Raw genomic sequence first — 26,675 nt, forward strand, 5'->3', positions numbered from 1 at the left:
AAGTAAAATTGTGTTTAAAAAAATGTGTTTTCAGAACATTTATTGGCTTTATTAACAGTTAAATGGGGTTAAATCTATGATTGTTTTTGACTGTAGTGACCAACAAAAATAAATCAAACTAATAATGAATGTGGATTTTGAATTAAATGTTCTAATCTAGGGGTAGCCAAACTGCGGCCCTCCAGCTGTGATGAAACTACAAGTCCCATTAGGCATTGCAAGACTCTGACAGCCACAGGTAAGGCCTACCGAGGCAGATGCATGATAATAATTGTAGTTTCACCACAGCTGGATGGCCGCAGTTTGGCTACCCCTGTTCTAATCAAATGAAATTTCAAAGTCCCTGATGTCATTATGAAATGTTCTGGTTTTTGGTATGAACATTCATAAGAATATCTACCAGTATATGACAAGCTTTAGGGCCACTTCAGGGTGAGTAACTGGAGGTCACTGGAAAATATATAGTCTGTGTTTACATGATACTAAAAAACATTTCAGTGCATTTCCTAATGTACTCATACTAAACATGCAGCAGTGATGAATTGCATTGGCCATGCTTGCACATTTGTGGGTTCTAAAAAGCCGATGATTTATTTTTCAGATCACAAGACTGGAATGAAGCTGTATTCAGAGTGAGTTAAAAGAATAATTATTATTTAAGCTTCGGTACATATCCACTTAAAACCTAGATGAACATATATTTAGCTCCTGCCAAATGTTGCTTAACTTCACAATGCCAAGTTGTTGAAATATCCCCTCTCCCTTTAGCAGTGATCTATACATTTGTCAGTGTGTAGTCTGACTCATAGTTGCATGCTGGTTTGTGTGGGTGGGGGCCCAAGATACATTGCAAACAGGGACGCCATGAACGGCGCTTTCTCTTGAACTATTTGGATAACACATAGGCAGAAAACCACAGGAACCTGAAGCTTGTAGCGTGTAGCATGAAAACATCTAAAGTTACTGTAGAACGGTATTTTGCCACTTTGTTGTTTGTAGATATCTCTACATATCATAAGCAAGTTTCTTTCCTTTTCTTTTTTGGCACATGTTGTTTTAGCTTTGCTGAGGTATCAAAACAGAGATCATTTTTTTAAACACAAATACTGTGAAATTGCAAGTTAAAGCTGAAATTCAGGAATTAAAGTAGTATTAAACGCTCAAACTTTTTTTAATAACAAATCCAGATCAAATAAATATACATTGCCCAGCAAAGTAGTTCTTAAAGTTTTTACCCAAGCGCTTACAGTCATCATGTTTCTGAACAGCTTCAACTCTCTCAACTCAGCTTCCCTGAACTTCCTGCTCAGTACACGATCACAAGGGAGAGCACAGTCTTCAGCAGCCATTCATCTACTAGCTTTGAGGAGGGAGAAAGGAGGAGGGGAGTAGATTTCCTTGCTGTGCCTGTGTGTTTGTGGAGACACACACAGCTTACTAACACACACAAGGGTGACTCCCTAGGACCCTGCAAGGTTCACACATAGGTGTGGTTTAGCTCAAAGCTATGAAACATTGAACACACGGAATCCCATTGTTTTCTATGGCCCTTGTTCACATTGGAGTGTTCTGTTGCTTATAGCAAAACACCTGTCGCTTAAAAAAGTACATGATTTTTTTTCACAAAGATTTTAGTGTTCTTGTCTCTACAGACTTCAATGGAAACACCTTAAAGTGACATTAAACTCAGGCGTTAAACCTTAAAAATGCATTAAAGTACCTTAACTATTAAATCATGAATAATTCATCTCTGAATTATTGTTGCCACTGTCCTTCCTTCTGGAGGGTGGTTACTTTTGTTCCCCATGGTCCGTGTGTGTGTTGTAAAGTAGTCACCTCTCCAAGCTTGCTCCCGTGATGGACTACAATCTCAAGACAAGTAAGTAAACTAAAAATGAGATTGTAGTCCATCGCAGGACTGAGGTTGGAGGGGTGGCAGCACCAACTCAGAGATGATTTGAGGATCTACAGCTGAGTGATACACAAATAAGTTACATTTTTGTTCATAGTTAAAGGAGAACTATGAGGTGAGTGAAAATCCCTCAGCCTCATAGTTCGAGCCAACGTGTGACAATTAAACTGTCACACGTCGGCTCAATAGATCGGGAAGTGAGCAAACACATACCATCGCTCACTTCTCGATCCTGTCCCTGCAGAGAGACGTGACTGTCACTCACGGCTCCCTGCAGGGATTCCCCCCTGTCCGATCCTCCAGTGCTGACTGGCAGAACGGACAGGGGAGGGGCGGGTACAGCTAGCTCTGCCTCTAGATAGGCAGAGCCAGCTGTCAATGACGCAGCTGGGTGGATCAAGACAGTAATGTCGGGATCCGTCCCGGCTGTGGTGGTCTCAGTATACCGAGAGATGTAGCTCGCGGTATACTGAGCTTTGGGTGACGGGAGGACGCTAGATTGTGTCCTTCCATGACCCTGGGGAGAACTATGGGAAAAAGCACTGACCCCATAGTTCTCTTGAACCTCCCTGGCGGTATGATTATGGAAGATTTTAACATGCCAAAGCGGTACATTGTTTTTCATGGCAATAATCCCGAGTGTGGTTTGCGGTTACCGCTCTTGGTACTGAAAATGAACCCCGAGCCACACTCGGGAATACCACCAGGAAGGTTAAAGTACTTGGATGCATTTTTAAGGTTTAACTCATGAGTTTAGTGTTACCTCAAACACCGTAAAATGCACATCACATGCATTTTCGAGCGTGTTCTGAAGCATTTTTGCATGATGTCTCAGATGCTACTGCATTTCATTGGACCAGAAAGAAAAATGCATGAAGCTAAACTCCCGCAAAATGCTCAAAGGTGCTTCAAAAGCACACGAATATATATTTTATATTTTTGTGTGTGAAGCTTGCACAGCTGCCTGCACATCAGCTGGGAGACCTTCAGGAAAGCCACAATGCACACAGGAGTTGATGTACTAAAGACTGTTCACTTAGCAAAATAAATTCTCACTTTGCCTAGTGAATGAGGTGAAGCTCTGCTGACTTCAACCATCCAATCATATGCAAACAAAATTCATGTTTGTTTTTTGGGGTTTTTTTTAACGTTTCTTTGCAGGTGATTGGGTATTCTTTGTAAAGTGAATTGTCACCACATTTACAAAGCTAACAGAAGCTTCCCTGCCAATTGCACACTCCCTTGCAATGTGGATAGCATATTTGCCTTTAGTAACTCAACTCCTTAGAGTCTTGCATGTTTGATGGACAGTTCCTAGTACTTTTTGCATTAGATGGTTGTTTTGTAGACTCAAATCTTCCAAGGACTTGTCAGTAATAAGGCACCTTATTGCGCCCTCTGCGTTATTTCAAGGGAAATTCCGGCCACTTTTTTCAGTTTTGGAGGGGTTTAAAAGATTTTCTGTCAGGGTTTTGCTTGCACATGATTGGATGATGGAAGTCAGCAGAGCTTCAACGCATTCACTAATCTAAAGAAAAAACTCCCTCGCAAAGTGAACAGCCTATGTGCCTTTAGTAAATCAACCCTTAAACATAATTTGTAAAATCAATTCAGATTCCACAATCAAGGTAAGAAAAGGAAAACAGTGACAGCAAGGGGAACATAATGTTCCTTTTTTATTCTCACCTGCATTTAGAAAAATGTAATTCAGATGAGACACTAATTTCTCAGATGTTTGCATAGATTTCTGGCGTCATGCCTGACATAATAGAGGTCAGAGCTAGAGAAGAGAGAGGACCAGTCAGCCCCAGATGTTTAGTCTAACTACTGTAATCTACATGGAGAATCTAAACTGTCTCCTACTACAGAATATGAATCACACACCTAGGCCACACTCCATTCACTGTTCAAGGGAGATATCTACATCAGCCAGCATGAGCGGATTGCTCTTTACACCTGTACAGGTAGTCGCTAAAAGAAATGTAAAAGTAGCCAAAATAACAAAAAGTACAGTAATTAACGTAAGTGGCTTTAATACGCAATGTCATATGTGTGTGTATCATTTTAAAGTTTTGTTGTGCGCTATTTGTATATGCGTTTATTATATTATTATTATTATTATACAGGATTTATATAGCGCCAACAGTTTGTGCAGCACTTTACAGTTACAATACAAGTCAAAACAAGATGGTAAGGAGTGTCCTGCCCGTGAGAGCTTACAATCTAAAAGGGAGGGACATGTGATACATGAGGTGGAAGCTGTGTGGGGATGAATTGTTTGTGATAATGATGGTACAGTGGTTAGATTGAGGTAGAACAGGCTTCCCTGAAGAGATGCGTCTTTAGGGATCGCCGAAAAGCAGACAGAGTAGGACATAGACAGACAAGTTGGGGTAGGGAGTTCCAAAGAATGGGAGAGACTCTAGAGAAGTCCTGCAGGTGAGCATGGGAGAATTTGATGAGGGAGCTAGAGCAGGAGGTCTTGGGAGGAGCGGAGGGGACGGTGGGTGATACTTTAGGACCAGTTCACACTGAGCGATTTATCGCGCGGTAATTCCCGCGATATCGCGGCTATTTACCGCGCGATATCGCTCTCCAATGCATGGCAATGGGGCTCTGTCAGTCGCTGTCGCGGGTCGTGCGTCGCTACAGCAGGACCCTTTTTGGAGCGGATTTTGCCGCGATTCTAGCTTGCTCAATGCAAGCATTTGCGAGATATCGCATCGCGCAAAATGCAAATCGCGCGACAAACGCGCAATTTGCGAATCGCTCAGTGTGAATGGGGCCTAAAGATGAGGTTGGAGATATAGCCGGGGGCTAAGCTCTGGATGGCTTTGTAAGTTGTTGTTAATATTTTGAATGTTATCCTTTGGGCTATTGGAAGCCAGTGGAGGGATTGGCAGAGGGGTTACATTTTGCTTGTTAAGTAATGCCATTATTATAGAGGTCTACCCATCTGTCCAAAAAGAGGGACAACAGAGGAGGAAAGATGGATTGCGGGATCTGGTTGCAAAAGAGGTGCAGTCCCTTCAAATGAGTGACAGTTGTGAGCTATGATATAGTACACAAAATATACTGCTAGTTCTCCCTTAGATGCTATTTTTCCAAAATGAATAGGTCTTAATATTTAAAAATAATATGATTTAGGAGGAAGCAATCAAGTTTTATGGTGCCCTATGCATTCTTTAACATTTACAGGCAAATGTGTGTTACTAATGCACATCCAAGGATTAATTTTCACTCTTCCAATCACACCAGTAGCAATTTTTATTGGCTGCACGCTTCGCTAAGAATGTATAAATGGCACCACATAACTGCAGGAGAATGAACATCTAAACTGCACTAAACACACTGTTCTTCTACAAATAAACACTGCTTTATATGACACATTAATGCCATTTTACATGGCATTTAAACACACTGTACCATAAAAAGAGCCATTTTAAACCACATAAACACTTTGCGTTCTCAAATATTTTATTTTATACATCACTAAAACAAGTGACAACATTACGCTAGCTATTTATTTGTTATATCATGATTTTGTTTATAGCTACAGCATTGTATATTCCCCATGCACCTTTTTGAAAAGGGACTTTTATTCAATTGATATTTTATTTTAAACTACATGCGGTGCAGGCATAAACATACATTATTTGCAAAGTGCTTTTTAAATGTGCGTGATCAAAAAATCATTAGGCAATGTACTAGCTCACACATCCCAGTTTACAGTTTCTGAAAGTATTATCAGTTATGCGTGTCATATAACAGAGTATCTTCTTGATGATGCCCCGAGTTCATTTATGTAAGTTATTCATCATATGTATCATAGCACTTATAGCAGTTACTCTTTGGCTGCAGTTAACATAATTGCTCCCTATAATGTAACATACAGGAGATGAACTTCTCTTAAATCTGGGCAATTCAAATCGAGCATATAGTGGGGGAAAATGCAGAAAAACACATGTCTAAATGACCATCAGACCGAGAGACGTTGACTGCTAAAGTTATATGTAAATATCAGCCTTTCCTGCAAAAGTCACACTCTGTCCTTTTCCCACCTGCCTCCCAACTGATCCTTTAATTTGACGAGAAGCCTAAATAAACAACAGGGAGCCTTAGGCCCTTTCAGAAGGGTGTTCTGATCCTCTCAGTTTTTTCAGGCAGATCTGATCAGAAGTCCAGGGTCAGTCTAATGGCAGTCGGATCTAAAGGGATGTGTGTTCATTTAGGGGTTAGGTCCAGAAAAACAATATGGGACTGAGTTCTCTCTTGGCGGACTTGATTGGGAATGATATGATGTCTGCTTACATCCGACTCCCAATAACATGTTCATTTTTTTCCTCCATTGTAAGATGCCTGAACGATGACATGCGTTCTGAACAGCAGTGGATCTGTGCATGAATCCCCTGCTGATTGGAAATGACAGGCGCCCATGTAAAAGGGGCCTTCAGCTGACCATGCACTGCTTGAATTTTGGCCAGGTCCTGACTTAGCCAAAATTCAAGCATTGTGTGGCCCTCTCAGAACCATCCCTCCCCGTTCAACAAAAGACATTTTTTCAGTCGATTTTTGTCAAAAGAGCCGGTCCCACTCCAGCCAATCAGTTGTTCTCACACAGAGCACAAAGCTAATCTGAGCAGCTATGTACCTTGGGATCACTCTGACTGGTCACAGAGAGACCAATCACAACAATCACAAATGTAATGTTTACATCTGTGAGCACTCCCCTTCCTCCCATAACAGAGGAAGGAAAGAAGGGGGAACTAACGAATGAATGAGTCATTCATTTTTTCCCTAAACACAGTAGAGATCATCGGCAGCAAATGATTCAAATAAAGTTTAACTCTTACACCTCAACCTTTGATCCCCATATTGCCTCTTCTGTGATCTGTATATTAACATTCAGTGACTCTTGGATCTCGCTAAGTATACATCTGCAGGGGGTGAGGGTGCAATAGTTTGTCAGGGGAGGGTGGCAAAAAGTGCAATTTATTCTTTGATTATTTTTTTTTAGCACTTTTATCTGTTTAAAGTACGGAATTACTGTATGCTCAAATAATATTATATGTAATAAGTAAACACACTAAAAAAGTTGGAATGACAGAATAAAGATGTCTCTCCATTTAATTCACAGAGTACAAGCAGTAATGTCACATTTAATAGCCTATGGGATATTAGATCTACAGAGGACCTGAGGAATACCTGCAAAGAAGTGTATTTTCTTAGGGGTCTATTCACGAAGCTGCCAAAGGATCTGGCCGTAGCTTCGGCCGATCCTTCGGCCGATCCTTCGGCTAGCTTCGGCCCCAGGACCCCTTTGGTTCAGTAGAACCGAAGGGGTGCTGTACGGGCTATTCACAATAGCCCGTACAGCTCCCGATTGTGGCCAAGCGGCTCAGCGGAGCCGAACGCATATGCATCGGCCGACAGCCTGCTTCTGACAGCTGGGCGGAGCCAGCCGTGATCTTACGGCTGGCTCTGGCCACTTTCAGAGAGATCAGCGTCCCTGGTTACCTGCTAACCAGGGACACTGATCTCCAAACAGCTAACTCTCCCTGGCGGCCCGGGAGTCTCCTGCTCCCGGCCGCCAGGAGAGAAACACTGCTGTGTCCTTTTTTTTCTTTATTCTGACAAAAAAAAAAGAATTTTCCCATTGAAAAGCATTGGGACATTACTATTGGCTATTTCAATTTGCAATAGCCAATAGTAAACTAGCATTGTACCCGCCCTCTGCTGCAGTTCCCCATCAGGTCCATCAGGAGAGTTTTTCTTTTTCGTTTTTTTTGTACAGCAGCAGAGCCACCGGACAATAGGAAACTATTGGGCGGAGCTAGCTGTCACTGCTAGCTCCGCACAATCGTTTTCTATTTACTTTTTTTTACTTTTTTCACTCTTTTTCTGTTCTGCTCGGTCCCTCTGAGGGACCGAGCAGAACAGCCGAGCCGAATGCTGCTCGGCGGCATTCGGCTATTCACTCACTGCTGTTCGGGATCTTTAAGAATAGCCCGAACAGCAGTGAGTAGCCTGCCGGAGGTTCGGCTCAGCCGATCCAGATGTTGGTTCAGCTGAGTCGAACTCCTTCTGCACTTCGGGTCGGCCGAACTGCATGAGCATGTTTGCCCGACCCGAAGCCACACGAAGCAAGCCGATGTACGGCTGATTTCAACCGTTGTACGGCTGAAATTAGCCGTACCAGCCTGAAGTGAATAGCCGAACAGTGTTCGGCTCACTTCACTTCAGATCGGTCATTCACTCGGCTGCCCTCGGCAGCTTCGTGAATAGACCCCTTAGTGTGTTGGTTTTATTTCTAGGGTCTGTGTGTGGAAAGGTATCCCATGGCTAACAAAATATAGGCTATTTTTATTGCACATCTCTTAATCTAAAAACTATAGACATAAAGTATAGGACAATAAACAAGAAAAAGGTTACAACTATGCCTCTAATACAAATTGTACTGCTCACTGTTTGACATTACTTATTTAATTCTGGGTAACATCATTCGTTTTTCTTCCTTATGACAAAAAGCTCCATGAAAGCATAAAAGGAATTAATACATCGGATACATTGGACTATTGAATGGACTATTACATTATATTTAAAGCCAAACTTTTTTTCTAGGTAGGAGAAGGTAAAAACAGGTCATATGCCATCTGTGTCTTATAACAGATTTGCCTTCACTTCTGGTCCTGTAGACTCAACAGGAAGTGAATAGTTATCTTTCTAATGTGAAGAAAATCCTCTCTCAGACAGGTTTGTCATGTGAACAAGTGTCCCCATTGGAGGATATTCCTGTTCTGGAGAAAACTCATCATTTACCCTCAATTTCCTTCCAGGTGACATTGGTGATCAGGACAATTAGAGAGTGAATCTCCATAACAGGTACACAAACAGCAAATAAATCATGACACTGATTCTTACCCCGACCCTATCCAAACCTAATACAATTTTTAGCTACACTTTAGCTTAATATAGCCACAAATGAGCCAAATATCATGACAGTAAAATTAATTTGTCACACTGGGGGCTAAAGCAACACAAACAGCTAACTGAAATGTCAAATACACACATATTGCCAGCCCTGATGCAGATCACACCATTAAATGCTCTGGTTCCAACCCAATCTTTAGAAACTTTTCTCATAAATACTTTAACAGATGAGAAGGGGAAGTTTACAAAAAAGTTTAAGGCCCATTCACATGGGGCTTTAGGCCCCATTTACACACGAATCGGCCTGCACGTACAGCTCCGTGCTTTACAGGACAGGTGCTGGGTGTGATTAGTACGCAGCCCCGTCCTTCTCTATGGGGCTACGCAGCCGCATGCCCCCTATGCTGACCCGCCCTGCCCGTCCATAGGGGTACGGTTGAACGTATTCATACGCAGCCGGAATGGATCCTGTATGCGTCCCGGCCAGAAAACACGCACCCCTACGGACCTGCAGTTGAGGTGAGTGTAGGGGGGCGTACAGCCGCATAGCTTCATAGAGAAGGACGGGGGCTGCGTACTAATCACACGCAGCACCTGTCCTTCCCAGGAGCTGCTGGAGTACGGCCCTGCACACAGCACGGAGCTGTACGTGCAGGCAGATTCGTGTGTGAATGGGGCCTTTGGCTGTGGCTGGGGATTCCTGCGTCAAGAACCTATGGATTCTTGTGGCAGAAATCCCAGGTGTGTCCATACAGATGCGGCCGCATCTGTGAATGGCAGTCCCCATGTAATTGTTCATGAATGATTACTTGTGGTTTGGGAAAGGTGATTGTCTCTGGACGCAATCTGTCTGTGCCAGGGACAGTCATCTATTCCGAATTGCAGGTAAACAAATACATGTATACTCCTGCTGACAGATGCGGCCGCTGTGTACTTTCAAGTTATTGACAGGCTGACAGCGACCACATATGTACTGACACACCAGGGATTCCTGCCCCAAGAATCCATAGGTTCTTGCTGTAGGAATCCCTAGCTGCAGCTTTTAATAACAGATATTCTGCAGATAAGATGAAGTATCAGACATCTACTGGTCTATGATTATTAGAAACGTGACACCCCATTTAATGCATGGCCTTTAAAATACATTATTTTTCTAATGTTTTACATGCACACGCAAGTTTGATTGGAATGTCTGGCATAATACATTTCTATCCTCCTCAGGTGCCATCATGTAATTTTTGGCACACATCACAAGCTGTCAATCATAGTGCAAATGAGGAGGCCAAAGTGTGCTAGGAGAGCAGGCAGTGGGTGAGAGCAAAGGCCTACATAGGAGCAGCAAATTCAAGTGAGTTGTTACTTTACATTATAAAACATGCAATAATTAAAATTTGGCTACAGCCAAAAAAGTGGAAATAACGGGAGGAATCATCAAAATTTTGCATGCTTTTTAACATTCTTTTTAAAATACGTTTTAATTAGCCCTACATGTGTTCAATATACTGCAATGTTTTTGAAGCAAATGTCCTGCAACACGATCAGTATAATATAAAATGTGCAAACTTATAATAAAGGAAAATTCTAGTTAACCAATGAGGCAGGAGTATGTGAGTTAAAGGAGCGGCTGACTGGAATTATAAATATTCTGGCAATAAAACTGAATTCATTCGTATAATGAATCTTTATGTATTTTGCTGTTCAACTTTAAGAGCAGGTATGTGATTTACAGCTGCAAACAAATCTATGATGTGTAAAACAAATTTTGTTGCTTATCATAAGGGTTATTGTCTAGACTTTTATCCGAGGGCTACAATAACAATTTAACCAGTGCCGTTAAATAAGCCTGAACAACTATAATAATCATAAGAAACATTTTACAAGGGCATTTACAGCACAAATGTGAACACGTTATTAAATAATGAATATAAATATCACATTAGGATTCATGTATCTCTTTACTCTTCAATTTCACTTTCTGGATAGATGTTGTTTGCTTGAATCATACTTTAGCTTTGTGGGTTTTGAGGACTATATCAGCAAATGAGCACAGCCAGGGGTCTTGTCCCCAACCTCTCTTCTTGCACAGTGTCCCCTTCAGCTAACCCATTCTAGTGACCCGCTAGCATGCATGGGGCCATCTTATAAAGGCCATGACAGGCTGGCACACTTGAGAATTCTTTAATAAACAGGAAACAAACAGCAAAGTAAACATTTATAATGCCTACCAGTACGGATGATACAGATGATATGGATGCTTACACAGATAGAAACACCTGTAGAGTCTTCAGCATCTGACATTCCTGGGTGTCTTAGATGCTTCCATCTCCCTATTGCATGCAATGGCTTCACCACAGCACATAGTGGGGAGATCAAAACATCACATAATAAACTTAAAGGAGAACTATGGGGTCAGTGTTTTTCCCCATAGTTCTCCTTCAAGTTACAGCTCGCGGTATACTGAGACGCCGCAGCCGGAGCAGATCCCGACGTAGATGACGGGATCCACCCAGCTGCGTGAGTGACAGCTGGCTCTGCCTATTTAGAGGCAGAGCCAGCTGTACCCGCCCCCTCCCCCGTCCGTTCCGCCAGTCAGCGTTGGCAGATCGGAGCGGGGAGAGGGGAATCCAGCCCCTCCCCCTGTCACGGCAGAGAGCCGTGACAGGATCGAGAGGCGAGCGAACCCGGGATGTGTTCGTCACCTCCCGATCTACTGAGCCGACCTGTGACAGTCTCATTGTCACAGGTCAGCTAGAACTATGAGGTGAGTGAAAAGCACTCACCTCATAGTTCTCCTTTAAAGATGACTGATGGCAGCCATTAATACAGACCAGTCTGGAATAAAAGGAGGGAGTGGCGTATATGGGCTGTAGACCCAGGACACAGAGAGTTTTAGCTCTAAAGGCTGCACAGTGCCAGGAAGAGCCTGCATAGGGAAGACCTCAGGAGGGGATGAAGGTAAGTATTTTACTACCTAGGCTTGAAAGAAACAAATAAAAGGACAACTTCAATAAAAGCCCATTTACATTTTTGTGGAACGTTAAAGTGACACTAAACTCAGGAGTTAAATCTTAAAAATGCATTTAAGTACCCTGACTATTAACAAAAATGTAAATGTTTTGTGTATCACTCTGTTGTAGATCCTCAAATCATTTCTGAATTGGTGCTGACACTGTCCTCCCTTCTTGAGGTTGGCTGCATTTGTTCCCCGTAGTCCCTGTATTGTATACACCACTTCAAGCTCACTCCTGTGATGGACTACAATCTCATGTTTAGTTAACTAGCTTGTCTTGAGATTATAGTCCATCACGGGAGCGAGTTTGGAGCTGCGGCTACTTTACAACACACAAAGGGACCATGGGGAACAAAAGTAGCCACCCGCCAGAAAGAAGGACAGTGTCAGCACCAATTCAGAGATAATTTGAGGATCTACAGCTAAGTGATACACAACTAAGGTACAATATTGTTAATAGCTAAGGTACCTGAATGCATGTTTTAGATTTAACTCCTGAGTTTAGTGTCACTTTAACGCATGTAGGTTCACATGCACAGCGTTAGGGCAGCCCTACGAAAAAATGTTGCAACTCATTATGGTAAATTGCTGTGCATTGTTGTGTTCTGCAAAGCATGTACATTGCCCTAATCATTCAAAATGAATGGCAATGCTACACAAGAATGTATATAATGTGCAATGTTGCATGTTGTGCAAATGCACACAATACTACTGAAGTTATCCTTTAGGTGACCGCTTTGCAACATGATTGTTATGAAACTATGGGTGAAAGACCACAATAATTTATTTGTAACGCTTGTAAGAAAAATAATTTGCTTATATTTGTAGCTTGCTGTAGGTGGAAAAAGTGATCTTTTCTGGAAAAAAAAGAATTGGGCAAAGGCCTGGGATGGATGCCACAGAACGGATACCTGGCAGTGTGTGCTTCCTGCCACCCCCACACACATGGGCATGTTTGTTGATCTAGCTAACTATTCATCCAGAATCACATAAAATAAAATAGCTGCTCAATGTCTCATTCACCTTCACCGACTGCTCTCTCACTACGCTTACTTGTAAAATGTATGCGTTAAGTATCCAGGTTAAAATCACAGGACCGTAAATGTTTACAGTAGCATAGGGGGCACATCAGCACGAAAAAAAACAGAACCAAGACAGCCACAATTTAGTCTAAATACCAAATGCTAAAATTGTCGGTTGTTTAATTGTTAGATAGGAATTCCAGCCAATAAAACTCATTTTAGAGCTGACAGCACTCTACAGGAAACACTGCACCACTGATGTTGGTCTCTGCTTCCAGCTTACAGTCTATTGTCCCTATCCACATACATAGTTACATATACATATGCATGCTAAGTCCAATTTTGTAAAAAGGCAATGAACAAACTTTAAATGCGGGAGGCAGTCAAAGCACCCAGCAAAGAATACAAGCTCTGTCTTAATAATGCCCTTGCTGGAAATCAAACACAGAACCCAAGTGCTGCAAAGCAACCCCACCTGAATGAGCCACAATTCTTTCCCGACTAGTGCCATTCTTAAAAAAGAACTCCAGGCAATCTAGAAATTAACCCTTGCAGTGGACTATTTCAGAACTGCAAGGGTTAACTGCTGGTTTTGGTCTAGGAAACAAAGAAAATAAACTCACCTGATCCTCGGCCCCGTTTGGCTGCTAGACTGACCAATCCCCGCTTATTTTAGCCCCTAGACCAAAAACGAGCAGCTAACCCTTGCAGTAGTCCCACTGCAAGGGTACATTTTTACATTTCCTGGATTTGTGTCCTCCCGCATGTTTGTGTCCTCCCGTTACCCTTAGGATAACTATGGGGAAAAGCCCTAACCCCATAGTTCTCCTTTAAGATACTTGAATGCTTTTTAGGATCTATCTCCATGAGTTCAGTGTCACTTTAATGTACATATGCATTTATTAATAAATGATTAAATGCGATTTTTAATGTAATTAGTATAAATACATTTATCTTGGTATCAGTTTCTTGCATTCCACTGTATATCAGCACTGGAAAGAAAGTGGCAGTACTAGGAGCCAATCATATGTTTGAAACTTTCCTTTTGTTTAATCAGTGTCTCCACACACTTATTTGTTTGGTATTGCTCAGGTTTTCCATTTGTAAATGATTAGAGCATTCAGACACATTCACATGACAGGTGCCATAGGGCTTATTCACCCTATAATTTTGGATAATTTTGAGTCGTACCTAACTTTAAAGTTTTTCACTTTAGTTTATGCTGTAACATCTTGATAGTAAAGAAACATATCTTGTATTGCAGGATCTAGATATCATATGTTCCAGTCTCAGGTCTTAAACAAGTAAGCATTTAAACTGATCAAGATGTTAGTGGTACTATTCTAGCATTTTACTACCCACACATCCTAGTAACAGATAAAAACAACTGACAATAAAAGGGCTATTTAGATGACATCAAGAATCACGCCAATGAATACTATACGAATAATGAGAAGTGAATCCTTGCTTTAAATGACCAATTTAACAGTGCACAATAAACTACTGTATGTTGAGAATGTCAGTTGCAAATAAAAGAGATCAGCTGTCAAGACACAGAGAGGGAATGCACAATAGCGATAAAAAATTCCACACGCACAATCCTTGCCTTATTTTGATGCAGTACTGAAAAACAATGCTTGCACAGTGTTGTGAAGGGATTCATTCATTTATCATTTTGATATAGTGCTTCCAATGTATGTGGTTCATAATGGACCTCCATTCTGGCTGGGTATAACTGTAATCCATTCCTTTTTTAAATTATGCCTAAACAAGCTACATTTAGTTAATTGCAATGCAATGAGTTGATGTCTTGAAATGTCAGGACATGGTTCACATAGGTCTCACCCAGGACTACATTTCTGGGAAGACCCTGCGGCATAAAGCCATTAGACCTACAAAAAATGTGCAGTTATTAATGTCTCGACAAGAAACATGCTAATTCGCTTAAACAGAAGCTATTGTGTATTAAGTTTAGGTTCTGCATTAGTATTGAAAAAAATGCAAGGAAGATGTTTATGACGTGACTTTTCTGTTTTTATTCTTTGCTGTTTTATATTTCAACAATAATATGATTTTATATATATATACTGTATATATATATATAGTAAAAAATATATATATAATGTTATCCCAGTGGCTAATTGTTGTATATTACATAAATGAAATTACCATCTTGGTAAACAGCAGCTGAGATCAACTACTGGATATTCCAGCTTGAGATGCATGAAAGAGAGGAAGGAGAAGCTTACTGGCATAATTTACTTACAGCATGTGTAAATGCATGTACACAAATAAACTCATTCTTGTGGCTAGAATAAATTAATATCCTAGCCAATTTATTTAGTTTATATGCATACACCTCTAAATGTCATAAGCTTTTAAAGGCACGTAATTAAACACCGAAACACACATTAAACACCAAAACACAGCCTAAATGGGAATATTTTAATACGCCTGTGTGCATGAGCCGTTAGCCAGCACTAAGTCAGAAACAGAGCCTGCATGACTGTCCCAATCTACATATATAACTAAAAGAACAGAAATACTTTTGTAAAAAATATTAGCTCACATTGACAGGATAAGCCAATATATAATATAATATTATGTATATCTATAGCATCAAACCTTGAAGAGGACTATAGATTCCCACTGTAAAAGGAAGTGTTCAAGCAAGTAAATAGTTACATACATGCTATGACAAAAGATATTTTGCCCGTGCCTGCTTTTTGCTTTTTAATTATACAAAAAAGAAATGAGGCTTCAAAAACCCTAGCATTCTTTCACTGACACCCACCTTCATGTGTGAACTGCATATACATGAAAACAGGGAACAATGTAATTTGATCATTGGACACATCTCTGTATGCTCAGTTACTGTAAGGTTATTTTTAACCTACAAAAAATAAGACAGCTATACTCAGTGACTGTAACTTCATACTAAATCATAAAACCGCTAACATTTTGACTCTACAGCACCTATACCTTTCACTTTGCCATTTTGTAGGTGTAAGTAAATGTTGTAACTTTTGAGGGAATACCCCTGCAATACTCAGAACAATAAAGCTACATGTTAAGGCAGCAAAGCAAATTTATTTGCTTAGAAATATTTCCATGAGTCATACAGTATATGCACACACTAGAAGAACCCTGGAGAATATTAAAAAATGCAGTTATTGTAGAGCAACAAAACTACGCCTCCTTCTTCCCTCTTATTAAACTATTTCTCATCCATTTAGCCTCTTGTGCAACATCCATGCTAACTGAAAACGCAATGTTTCTCAAAAAGCAGGGTATGGAGTTTATTGTATAGAGAAGAATGTCTGGACACCTCCACTAGCTATCTTAATGAGCTCAAGCACACAGAAATACGATTTTGATGACCAAAACCCTCTTGGAAAGTATGCTTTTCATTAGATATACACATTCATGATATCATTCCAAGTTGGGTCATGGCCCCACTTCTGGTGGTAAATGAAAATACAGGTTATCTCTAATTATCTCTGCTTTGTCAGCATTACTAAACATTAGACAACTCTCCACTTGCAAACAGCACCAGTTTCTCAAGGCATGCTAATTGAATCAGCTAAAGGGCAACCTCACTTTTAGTGAAGTTATCCTTTAAGTAAACCTTTCTCTGCGAGGTCTGCTTGGTGAAATACTTACCTTCCTCCCCACTCCTGAGATCTTCACTGTGTGGCCCAGTGAACCATAGCCTTTGCATTGCCCTATTCATTCCTTTGCATGGTCCATACCCCACTTGATGGGTGGATGCTGCCAAGAGTACAGACCATCCATAGAAGTGCCCATGTGCGCTAGAAAGAGAACCTGGCATGGATGCTGTGCTTGCAAGGGCTATGTTGTGCCTGACAGGGCCACATAGTGAAGAAGTGAAGATCTAGGAAGAGATGAAAAGGGCATTTCACATGCAGGCTTCACTGAGGAAGAGTGGAGAGGTTTACTTAAAGACAACTTAAATAAAACGCTGGCTGGCTGGCTGACTGGTTGGCTGGCTCGCTGGCCACCAACTGAAAAGCAATGGGACTAAGATGTGTATAAGACATGTACAAATAGCCAGTAACATAAGTGCAACTTTACAGACATCAGGTGTTAGATGATTGTTTCATCTCTGTACCAACTTTTCAGTCCTGGAAGGTAGACTCTGACTATGGATAACACCTGAACATAAATGCCGCCAACTTCTGTCTCTTTTCTTGGCCTTGCTGTAATAGGCCAGTACACCCCTTACACTTTTTGGGTAATCTGATGATCTGGAAGCACTTTTGTTTACCTTACCAGACTCACTATCTTGAAAATACAAAGGCACAGTTAACAGCTGTAAAAGGGGAGTCTCTGAAGTTTAACGGCTGTTTCACAATAAAGATTAAGATCTGGGCATCTGGCCTGGGACATTTTTTGAAAGTATCCTTTTGCACATCTTTTTCTAGCCGCAGAGGAATTCCCAACTACACCCATTGTAGTGTTTCAAATACAGAAAGTCAAAGTCAGTACTTTCTAAGTTACCGATGTGGAACACACATGAAAATTGCCGCTCTGGCTTCATTCTGACTTCCCTGATCTGCACCTATGTTCAAAGGGCAATGAAGAAAATACTGAAACCAGTCAGGCAGCACGTAATTTTAAAAGAAAGTCAGAAATGGTGAGCCCCATATTTCTCTCACTGCATGTTTTATTTACAGCTGAACTCCAGTCAGCAAAGTTGCCCCGACTGCAAAAGGAATTCCATTCCTTACTCTCTCTTTCTTTTTCGTCACTTTACAGCAGGGCTAGAAGGAATCATCCCTAAACTTGTCACTCTACATTCCTTAGGGTAGCAGTTTCCAATCGAGATGACGAGTCTCCGTTACTCTTTCTCCTTGAGCAGGGTGACTGGTCTTGTTACCATCCCACTAAGACATGCGGTGGGATGGTAACAAGACTAGTTGACATCCTCACATCAGAGATGCCTGCAGTGTGTAGATCTCACAAAAGTTATTTGTTTTTCTGACCAATTTTACTGTACTGGGAGATAGTTTGGAGGAGGGGGAATGCTGGCGTTTAGCTTTAAAGTGACGAGTTGCAGTGCTTAGTAATTTACTGACTGATTTCACCTGTTTCCTGGAATTGTTCTTTAAAGTAATATTAAAGTCTTGGTGTTTTTTACCTTAATGCATTTTCTGCATTGAGGAAAAAAACACCCAGTACTTTTCTAAAACCCTTACCCCCCCCCCCCCCCCCCCCCGACACACCCACACACACTAACCCGTGGCCGCTTGTATCCTCCGCCATGACCAGGAAGATACACGGAATGTCCTGGTTGAGGGCGAAGGTACTGAGAGCAGAGGAGCCTACGGCTCCTTTTGCTGTCAATAATAAAGTATTATTATTATACAGGATTTATATAGCGCCAATAGTTTGCACAGCGCTTTACAATATAAGGAAGACATTACAGTCACAATACAATTTAAGACAAGATGGTAAGGAGGGCCCTGCCCCTGAGGGCTTACAATCTAAAAAATGGGCATGGCTGGCCGCACGCTGTGCGGGCATTGCCGTGAGTGTGTACACATGGGTGCCTCCACAGCAGCCGGCTAGCTGATGGGGGCACCGATACAGGGGGTGGGGCTAGCAATTTGGATACCACTAGGGAACTAAAAAAAATTGAAAATGTTTTTTAAAAGTAAGTCTGGCCCCCATAAACAAAACAATTGAAGGTGTAATCTCACTTTAAAGCCCAATTCTGTGCTTTAAGGCCCCCGCTGGCAGTATTTTATGATTTTATTTTCAAATGTCTTGTGGTTGGTCACATGACTCACTAAGTCATGTTCTTCCTTGATCCTCCACTAGTGATCAGTGGTCCTGGATAGGGATGGGCCGAACACCCCCATGTTCAGTACGTATTCGAACATTCGAACAGCCGAAATGTTCGAATACGAACTCGAACTCAATGCAAGTGTATGGGGGTCAAATGTGTCCCTTCAAATCCCCGCTGCTCTCCGCGCCTGTGTTGGCGGAGACAGCGGGGACACAGACCGCTGCATGCCTTTGCTGCCCCCCTTAGCTCCGCTGCTGTCCCAGCCTCCGGTCCCCTGGTCCGTTCGCTAGTGTCCCGGCCTCCGGTCCCCTGATCCGTCCGCTGCTGTCCCGGCCTCCGGTCCCCTGGTCCATCGGCTTCATCTACTATCTGGTCCGGCCGCGGCTCCTCTGCCCCGCCCCCCTGCCTCCTCTTCATTTCAGGCTGGGATCCATACCCAGCCTGCTATTGGATATTGTAAAATGCAATAGCTAATAGCAAGCTGGCTATTGCTCCCGCCCACTGCCTGCTGTCAATCAGCATGGGGGGACTTGATAGAGAACTTTCACCTTCAGGCCCCTCCTCCGCTGAGCCCTGATTGGGCAAAGTCTTGCACCTGACCTGTGGTCAGGTACAAGACTTTAACAAATCAGAGCTTCAGTGGGCATTTTGAATTATGGAATGTCCGCGGTCGAACAAACCACGAACATCCCATAAAGTTTGGCTTTCGACGAGCGCTCGAACTGCCGATGTGCGATTCGAACTCATGTTCGAATCGAACACTCGGCCCATCACTAGTCCTGGATAATACAGACAGTGGTGCTGACACGATGACATTAGTGCTGCTCTCTGCATGAAGACACTATGAGTGCAGTGAAGTCACTGTCTGTCATGGCACCTCAGCTCCACTGTCACATTTTTGTCACATTTTAAGAATGCATTTAATTAACAAAAACTTACTTATTTGTTCATCAATCAGCTGTAGATCTTCAAATCATCTCTGAATTTGTGCTGACCTGTCCTTCTCTGCTATCTAACATTTCAGGGGCTTCCTATTTTTTTACCCATTTTTTTGCTGCAAGGCAGTTAACTAATTTGAGCAATATAATACTGGCAATAAATATGTTGGTTAAGAAAATAAACTTCATAGCACAAATGCATTACGTACACTGGATTTAAAACTTGCCTTAGGCTACTGATATGCAATAACTGATGTGTAAAAAATAGAACCTTGTCACCAAAATACTGATTTAAAAGATCAATATAAGAGTTTAACGAGGTTTAGATCATCCCTATTTCTTTACCAAGGAGCGACAAACCCGAAACCAGACAATGACCAGTAGAAACTGTAAGGTTGGTATCTGATTACTTTGTAACGTCTACTTGTGAACCAAGAGTCTGTTTAGGTAGGAGAAAGATGGAAGTTACAAAATGTCATCTGTCAGGATCTACTGTTATCTGCCTAGGGGAAAATAACATTAGGTACTGTGTTCTTCTACATTCCCTTCATTGTTTAAAGAGGTTCTGCCAGTCAGGAGACAGTTGAATGATTTAGTTAAAGGACAAATCAGCTAAAATTCTTATCCTGAACGGGAGCTGTGATATCACTACAAGACATGTTACAACATAAGGGGAGGGTGGGCAGTAGCTTACACAGCACATCATGAGCCATAAACTATAATTCACAAGCAATTACACAGATTCAAGTGCAACATCTGATTTGCTAGTAGTAATATAATTAAGTGTATGTACAGCCAAAAGGTTTTTTTTCAGGTGTGGATAGTGTGTGTGTGCATTGAACATCGAGGAAATACAATTTTTTTTATATATATCATCACTTTGCAGGACTACGTTCAGACATTGGGGCGTGTGCTACTTAATAAAATAACATTTGTTAGTACATTAGTAAATTAGTTGTATGTATACCATTGCAGTTATGTATATCTGCAACCTTGGCATGAAGTAAATACTATAAGAGATACTGGGTTGCTGCACTTTGCACATGTGCTTTGCCTTATTAAATAGAGAATATGGATGGTAGATGAGTGGCATGTCAGTAAAAAAAAAAGGATCTCTGCTAAGCACTTCAGTGTAATATGCCTTCTTGTTGCTGTAAAATGTATTTATACATTTTATTCAAGAGACAAATTAATGTTATATAAAACATTCCCTCTTTCAATAAATTGGAGTCTTTGAGAATCAAAGACCTCAGGCAATTGTCCTATTTGACCCTGAATGAAACAGCACTGCAATCTTTTATTGAAGATTGTTCCTTAATGCAATGGGCAGGATGTTCCACCCAGTTAATCACACAAGGGGTTATTTATAAAGTGGCTTACAGGCAGAAAGAATATGAAACAGATAATTATTTGTATCACATATGTCTAAAGAGATTAAAAGCTCTGTTACAAAAAAAGGGGGGGGGGGGAAAGACCTTTTTTAATGTAACAAAAGAGTACACTGTAGTGTTTGGCTTTAGGATTGGCTTTCAGGATCAGGAAAGAATATTATTCCTTGCCTTAGCAAATTGGTCTATGCTTTATAAGGATTTCTTTAACTTCCTCTATACACTGCAGCTTTAGGATTTTTATGTATATATTGGTGACCTTTCGTTTCTAGCTTCCCATATGTCTTCCAGATCTGTACAGTAATCACCTGTGAAACTTTGCCTCTGTGCAGGAACTTCCTGTAATACAGACCAGTCACTCTTCTCTCTCTCCTTATGCAGGGTGACTGGTCTTGTATCCGCCCCTCCTGTAGTTTTCTGCAGGCAGCTTGTAGTGGGTGGAGCCCCTTCTACAGCTCTGCTCTCTGCACAGGCTAGGTATAGCACAGTGATAATGTCACTGCTTTCATATGGTAATAACTGGGTATACAAAGGCATTGGGTGCACAAAAAATATTGAAGAATATATATTTAACTGCCTCCGAGCCGGCCGTAGTAAAAAAAACGGCCGGTCGGGAGCTCTCTAGATCTGAGCAGGCGTCAGACACGCCCCCTCGGACCGCGCAAGCGGGAAATGGCCGCAATTTAAAAACAAGCAGCGATGCCTGTTAACATACAAGCTTGTATTTTGCAATGTTGCATGCTGTGCTCGGTGCGAGCCCAGGATCAGCTCCCTCCGGTCACCTATCCTCTGAAAGAATGCGGAAGTGTTGTATATTACATCAATTCCGCATTATTTGTGCCCAGGGTTCCACTTTAACTGTAATTTCTAAAATAATATTTAAAACTAAAACTAAATAAAAAGAAGTGAAAACATCAGATTTTCTTTTTAATTAACTTTTATTCAGGCTAAACAGAAATGATTTGATCACTTCCACCATCACAAAACATCTTCAGCGTTCATGGCAACCCGAAACTCAATTCGATCCACAGCTGCTGCAGCACTACATGCTTCAGCAGGGATGCCAGCTCTCCACAGCTCTCGGTTGTCGCATGTTTTCATGCGCGACTGTTCTTTGAAAAGCGTGTGGTTGTTGCAACGGTTTTAGACGCATAGAAAATAGCTCCTGTACCTTTTTGTGCGACAGGCGATTTCGTCCGCGCGACAAACCGCAAAGGTGTGAACAGCCCCTATTGGCTTGAATGCGCATCTGAGTTTTGTGCAATGTCATGTGACTCAATCCACGCGATAAATCGCCAAGGTGTGAACCTAGCCTAAGGCTATGAATGTCTCGGCAAATATTTTTCTTGCTACTTGTCTATTATGCAGTTATATATTTTGTTACACCGAGAAATCAAGTGTAACAAACAAGGCACGGCTTATTTTTCTATCTCACCCATGACTAAGGCTGAATGATTATTTTACACACTTTGCTAATCATCTCTTGAAGGAGATGTGACCTTTGACTAACCCCCATTGTTCTGAGTTATAAATCATACATGTTAAGCTCTAGGAGTAAAAAGACTGTGGAGGAAAGAAACCACTGCACATAGAAAACTGACAATTCCTTTCCAGTTCCACCCACATTAATGGGGGGAAAAAAACCCGTATGCAAATATACCCTATTAACAGGTTGACATCTGTAGGCTAATCTAGAGGTTCTACAGCCGTAGTGGTTCACTGATTGTATACACGATTCACAACACTATTTTTTGTTAAGTGGAATTCCTTTGAAAATGTCCTCTCACTCCCTGTCACACCCAGGGCTTTGCTGCGAGCTAAACTTCCTGCTTCCTCTCCCTGGACTGTAGTCTCCATACGTTTCTTTCTGGAAGCAAAACGGAATGGTAACAGTAAATCATACGTAGACAATCCACTAAAGAGAGGAGAAACCCTGATTCCTGGGTGTTACTGGAACAGGAAGTGTGAGGAAATCTGCCCAATGTGAGTGCAAGCAACAATCAAATGTGGAGGGAATCAAAATTCCCTCCAAAACTAAAACAACAAAATTGAGAGTTTACTTTAAAAGAGAACTCCTGGAATTAAAAAAAATACCCTTGCAGTGGAGCTACCCCCTCACTGCAAGACTTAATAGCTTGTTTTGTATAGGGGAGTCAAATTAGGAAATACTCACCTGATCCTTAGTCTCTCTGGGCTGCTAGATCAGTCCCCGCAGCCTCGTCTCTCCCAGGCTCCGGCGGTCTGAGGACCGCTGATGTCATCACGTCTTATGCAATTCCATTGACAAACATTATACATGAAGACACTGAGAAGCATTCCACAGCCTGAGCAGAGGGGAAGAGAGATGAGTGCCGAGCGCCGTGAGACTGAGGATCAGGTGAGTATAGCTGCTTTATTTAAGCCCCCTAGAAGAAACGTGCAGGTAAACCTTGTAGTGCGAGGATAGCCCCACTGCAAGGGTACACTTTTTTAATTCCCAGAGTTTTTTAAAAGAGAACTATAAAAAAAGGCAAAAGTGAGGGCGCAAAGCTAAGGAGGGTTATCTAGTAGTAGATAAGGAGGGTTATCTAGCTGGGCTGAATGTTGCCAGAGAGAAGGCAAATGAAATAGCGTACTTACTATTGTGGGTCCGAGGATCGGATGAGGACCGGTCTGTGGGAGGATCGTGAAGTCCAAGATGTGTGTTCTCAATGGAGGCTGGTGTACTGTCTGAGGCTACTCATCTCGAGCAGGCGAGAGACGGAGAGGAGGGAGGGCGGGTGGCAGCACTAAGATATTGTCCATATCCCCGCTGCTGTGATGTGAAGTTCCGGCGGTGTACACGGGTAGTGTTTGACTGGGCTGCTGTGACTGCAGCTGTGGGCAGTGCGGCTGAGTCTATGTGTGGACCGGGGCCCGACAAGTGCCCGAGCATGCGGTCCACACATAGACTTTTTTTTTATTCTGACACAGAGCCGTGTCAGAATAAAAAAAATTAATTATTTTTCACCATAGGAATGCATTGCTAGATTCCTATTGGCTATTTAAATTTGCAATAGCCAATAGCAAACTAGCTATTGCACCTGCCCTCTGCTGCTGTTCTCCATCAGGTCCCCACTAGTGATTGAGAGCAGCAGAGGGCGGGTACAATAGCTAGTTTGCTATTGGCTATTGCAAATTGAACTAGCCAATAGGAATCTAGCAATGCATTCCTATGGCCAAAATTTCTTTTTTTTGATGGCAGCAGAACCGCCGGCCAATAGAAAACTGTTGGGCTGAACTAGCTGCCATTCCTAGCTCCGCACAATCGTTTTCTATTTTTTTTTTTTTTTACTATTTAACAGCGTTCGGCTCACTTCGCTTCAGGTCGGTCATTCACTCGGCTGCCTACGGCAGCTTAGTCAATAGACCCCTAAGTGTTTTTTAATATCTGTCTGGGGTTAAACTTTAAAACAAATTGAGGGCATGTCCACATCAGCAGCCGTGCTCAACCGCAAGGCTGCTGGTGTTCATGTCCACCGAACAAGTGTCATTTCATTCAGTTCTCTGGGCTCACAGCGGTGCAATGTAATTGTAGTGCATCTCACTGTGATGTGCTTAAAAAAGTATTGCATGCCATCTTTTTTTTTTAAGCACATACCCCCGCAACGCGATGTTGAGAACTGAGACCATCCATGACTTGCATTCGAGCTCTGCTGGAATAAACGGCCAGCATAACCTGAATGCAGATAGCGTGAACCGGCCCTTAGACAGGACAGGGCTTTGCTGAAAATGCTCATGCAATTAAAACCAAGGTACAGTTACATCTTTGCTCTGCAATTAAAGCCTTAGTAAATCACATTAATATTATTATACAGGATTTATATAGCCCCAACAGTTTGTGCAGAGCGTTACAATATAAGGAAGACATTACAATTACAATACAATTCAAGACAAGATGGTAATTTACAATCTACATTGTAAATCTTCAAGTGATCTTGGGTGAGGTATGCATTGTTATGACTATTATTTATGTGGCAATGTCACATCTAAAGACGTATACAAAAGTATACAAGTTACACCAATCTATCGGTGTCTGTTCTGAATTTACATGTAGCATAGTAAATACGGTTAGATGCTTTCCGGACAAACAAATTCTAAGAGTTTTTTAGTTAGTGCGTACATGTAAAAACTTTGCACAAGACTTGTCCTCATTTCTAACTGGAAACTTATTTTATTGCTCTGTAAAATTATTTTGCCAGTCTGTTGCAAACCGTCTGAAGAATGATTATTTTTTCAGCAGACACCAAACCTTTTTTTCTTTTTTTGGTCAGAGTGAAGTCTTGTTTTTGGCTTTCTGAGTGAGCAGACTAATACAGACAACAAGCAATAACAGAAGTTCAAAGGGGCCCTAAAAAGGTGATCCACATAGATCTGAAGAGAGTTACGTCTTATAACTATCAGTTGTCATTCTGTTGATAACAAACAAATAAGAGTTCCGTTATAAACATCTTGTGACGGATAGAGACCAGGGCCCCACAATCATTTATACCCTTTTTCCTGTCTTGTATTTGTTATTTTAATTATGAATAGAAAATGTGTTTTACTACCCAGGTAGTCTACTGCTGCTTTCCACCGTGGGCTGAAGTGGAGCTCAGTAGAGATGAGGCTGGGCTTGATGGGAACCCACTTCACCTGGGTGGCATTGTTTTGCTTAATGAAGGGACCACACTGGTTCCAAAACGTTGCAATCTTTTGTGACAACATGTTTGTCTATTGTCAATAAAAAGCGGATTGATAATAACAACCCCGGCGTGCTGGGGGCCACTATTGTCTTTGAAGCACCATCCACTGGCCATTTCAGAAACCACTGCAGTTGCATGAGATACATCAGTATAAAATGCAATGGGATATCTGTAACCCAGTTCACAAGTCTCCTCAACCTCTGTGATGGCAGTTGCAGTGGGGGTGTTCCCGACCCTTAGGCTACATTCACACATGAGCGGTTTTGCCGCCCGTACATAAAAAACATTGCATTCCAATGAGCATTGTTCACACGGGGTGGCATCTGTGCGGTACGAAAATGTGCGACCTGCAAAAAGTCTAAACGCGATTTTCTGGGCGGATTGCGGCATGCGAAATCTGGGTGTATGTTAATGTTTGCGCGTTTTCGAGCCGTGCGGTTTTCTGCGCGGAAAACGTTGCCGCTATGTGTGAATGGAGCCTAAGTGAAGTATAACTGCAGGGCAGGGAATGGCCTGCAATATAATGGGTCAGCAGAAAGAGGTGGTGGTCAGAGTTTTGAGTGGGTTTGCGCAAACTCACACAAACTGCATTCACACCAAGCTCGGCCTCATCACTAAGGTTGAAGCTCTATTCACACCGATCCAACACAATAAGTTGTGATGCGTTGCCTTTCTTTCTGAAAAACACCCCAGCACGTGTATACAGTATAAAGTGACACACTGCCTTTCAGCCCATCACAATGCCCAGATATGAATACACTCTGGGGCGATTTAAGAGAACACTTGTGACACTTTTCTGGCGCTATGACTGTATTAAAAAATACTGCACCAAATTCATAAAGGCCGTGCAATGGTGCTATTGCTGCGACAAATTCATTAGGAAATTCCGCCAGATCGCTGATGAGAAACATGGAGGTAAACAAGACCTCTCCCATGTTTGAGTAAGGCCTGGTTCACACC

At 41.9% G+C, this 26,675-nt stretch overlaps 1 protein-coding gene across 1 annotated transcript in view; it reads right to left on the reverse strand.

Moving 5' to 3' along the window:
* Nucleotides 1-22,113, reverse strand: part of LOC108792234 (TGF-beta receptor type-2-like) — a 48,433-nt gene extending 26,320 nt beyond the window's left edge. Inside the window, exons 1-3 of the mRNA XM_018562970.1 lie at nucleotides 21,995-22,113; nucleotides 18,135-18,234; nucleotides 16,538-16,769 (exon numbers count right to left, since the gene is read on the reverse strand). Coding sequence (XP_018418472.1) covers nucleotides 16,538-16,769; nucleotides 18,135-18,234; nucleotides 21,995-22,113 — 451 coding nt within the window. The remainder of the gene's footprint in view (nucleotides 1-16,537; nucleotides 16,770-18,134; nucleotides 18,235-21,994) is intronic.
* Nucleotides 22,114-26,675: the final 4,562 nt, after the last annotated feature.

This window comes from Nanorana parkeri, unplaced genomic scaffold (genome assembly GCF_000935625.1).
Source record: "Nanorana parkeri isolate BGI_ZX_2015 unplaced genomic scaffold, ASM93562v1 scaffold618, whole genome shotgun sequence".
Taxonomy (NCBI): Eukaryota; Metazoa; Chordata; class Amphibia; order Anura; family Dicroglossidae; genus Nanorana; species Nanorana parkeri.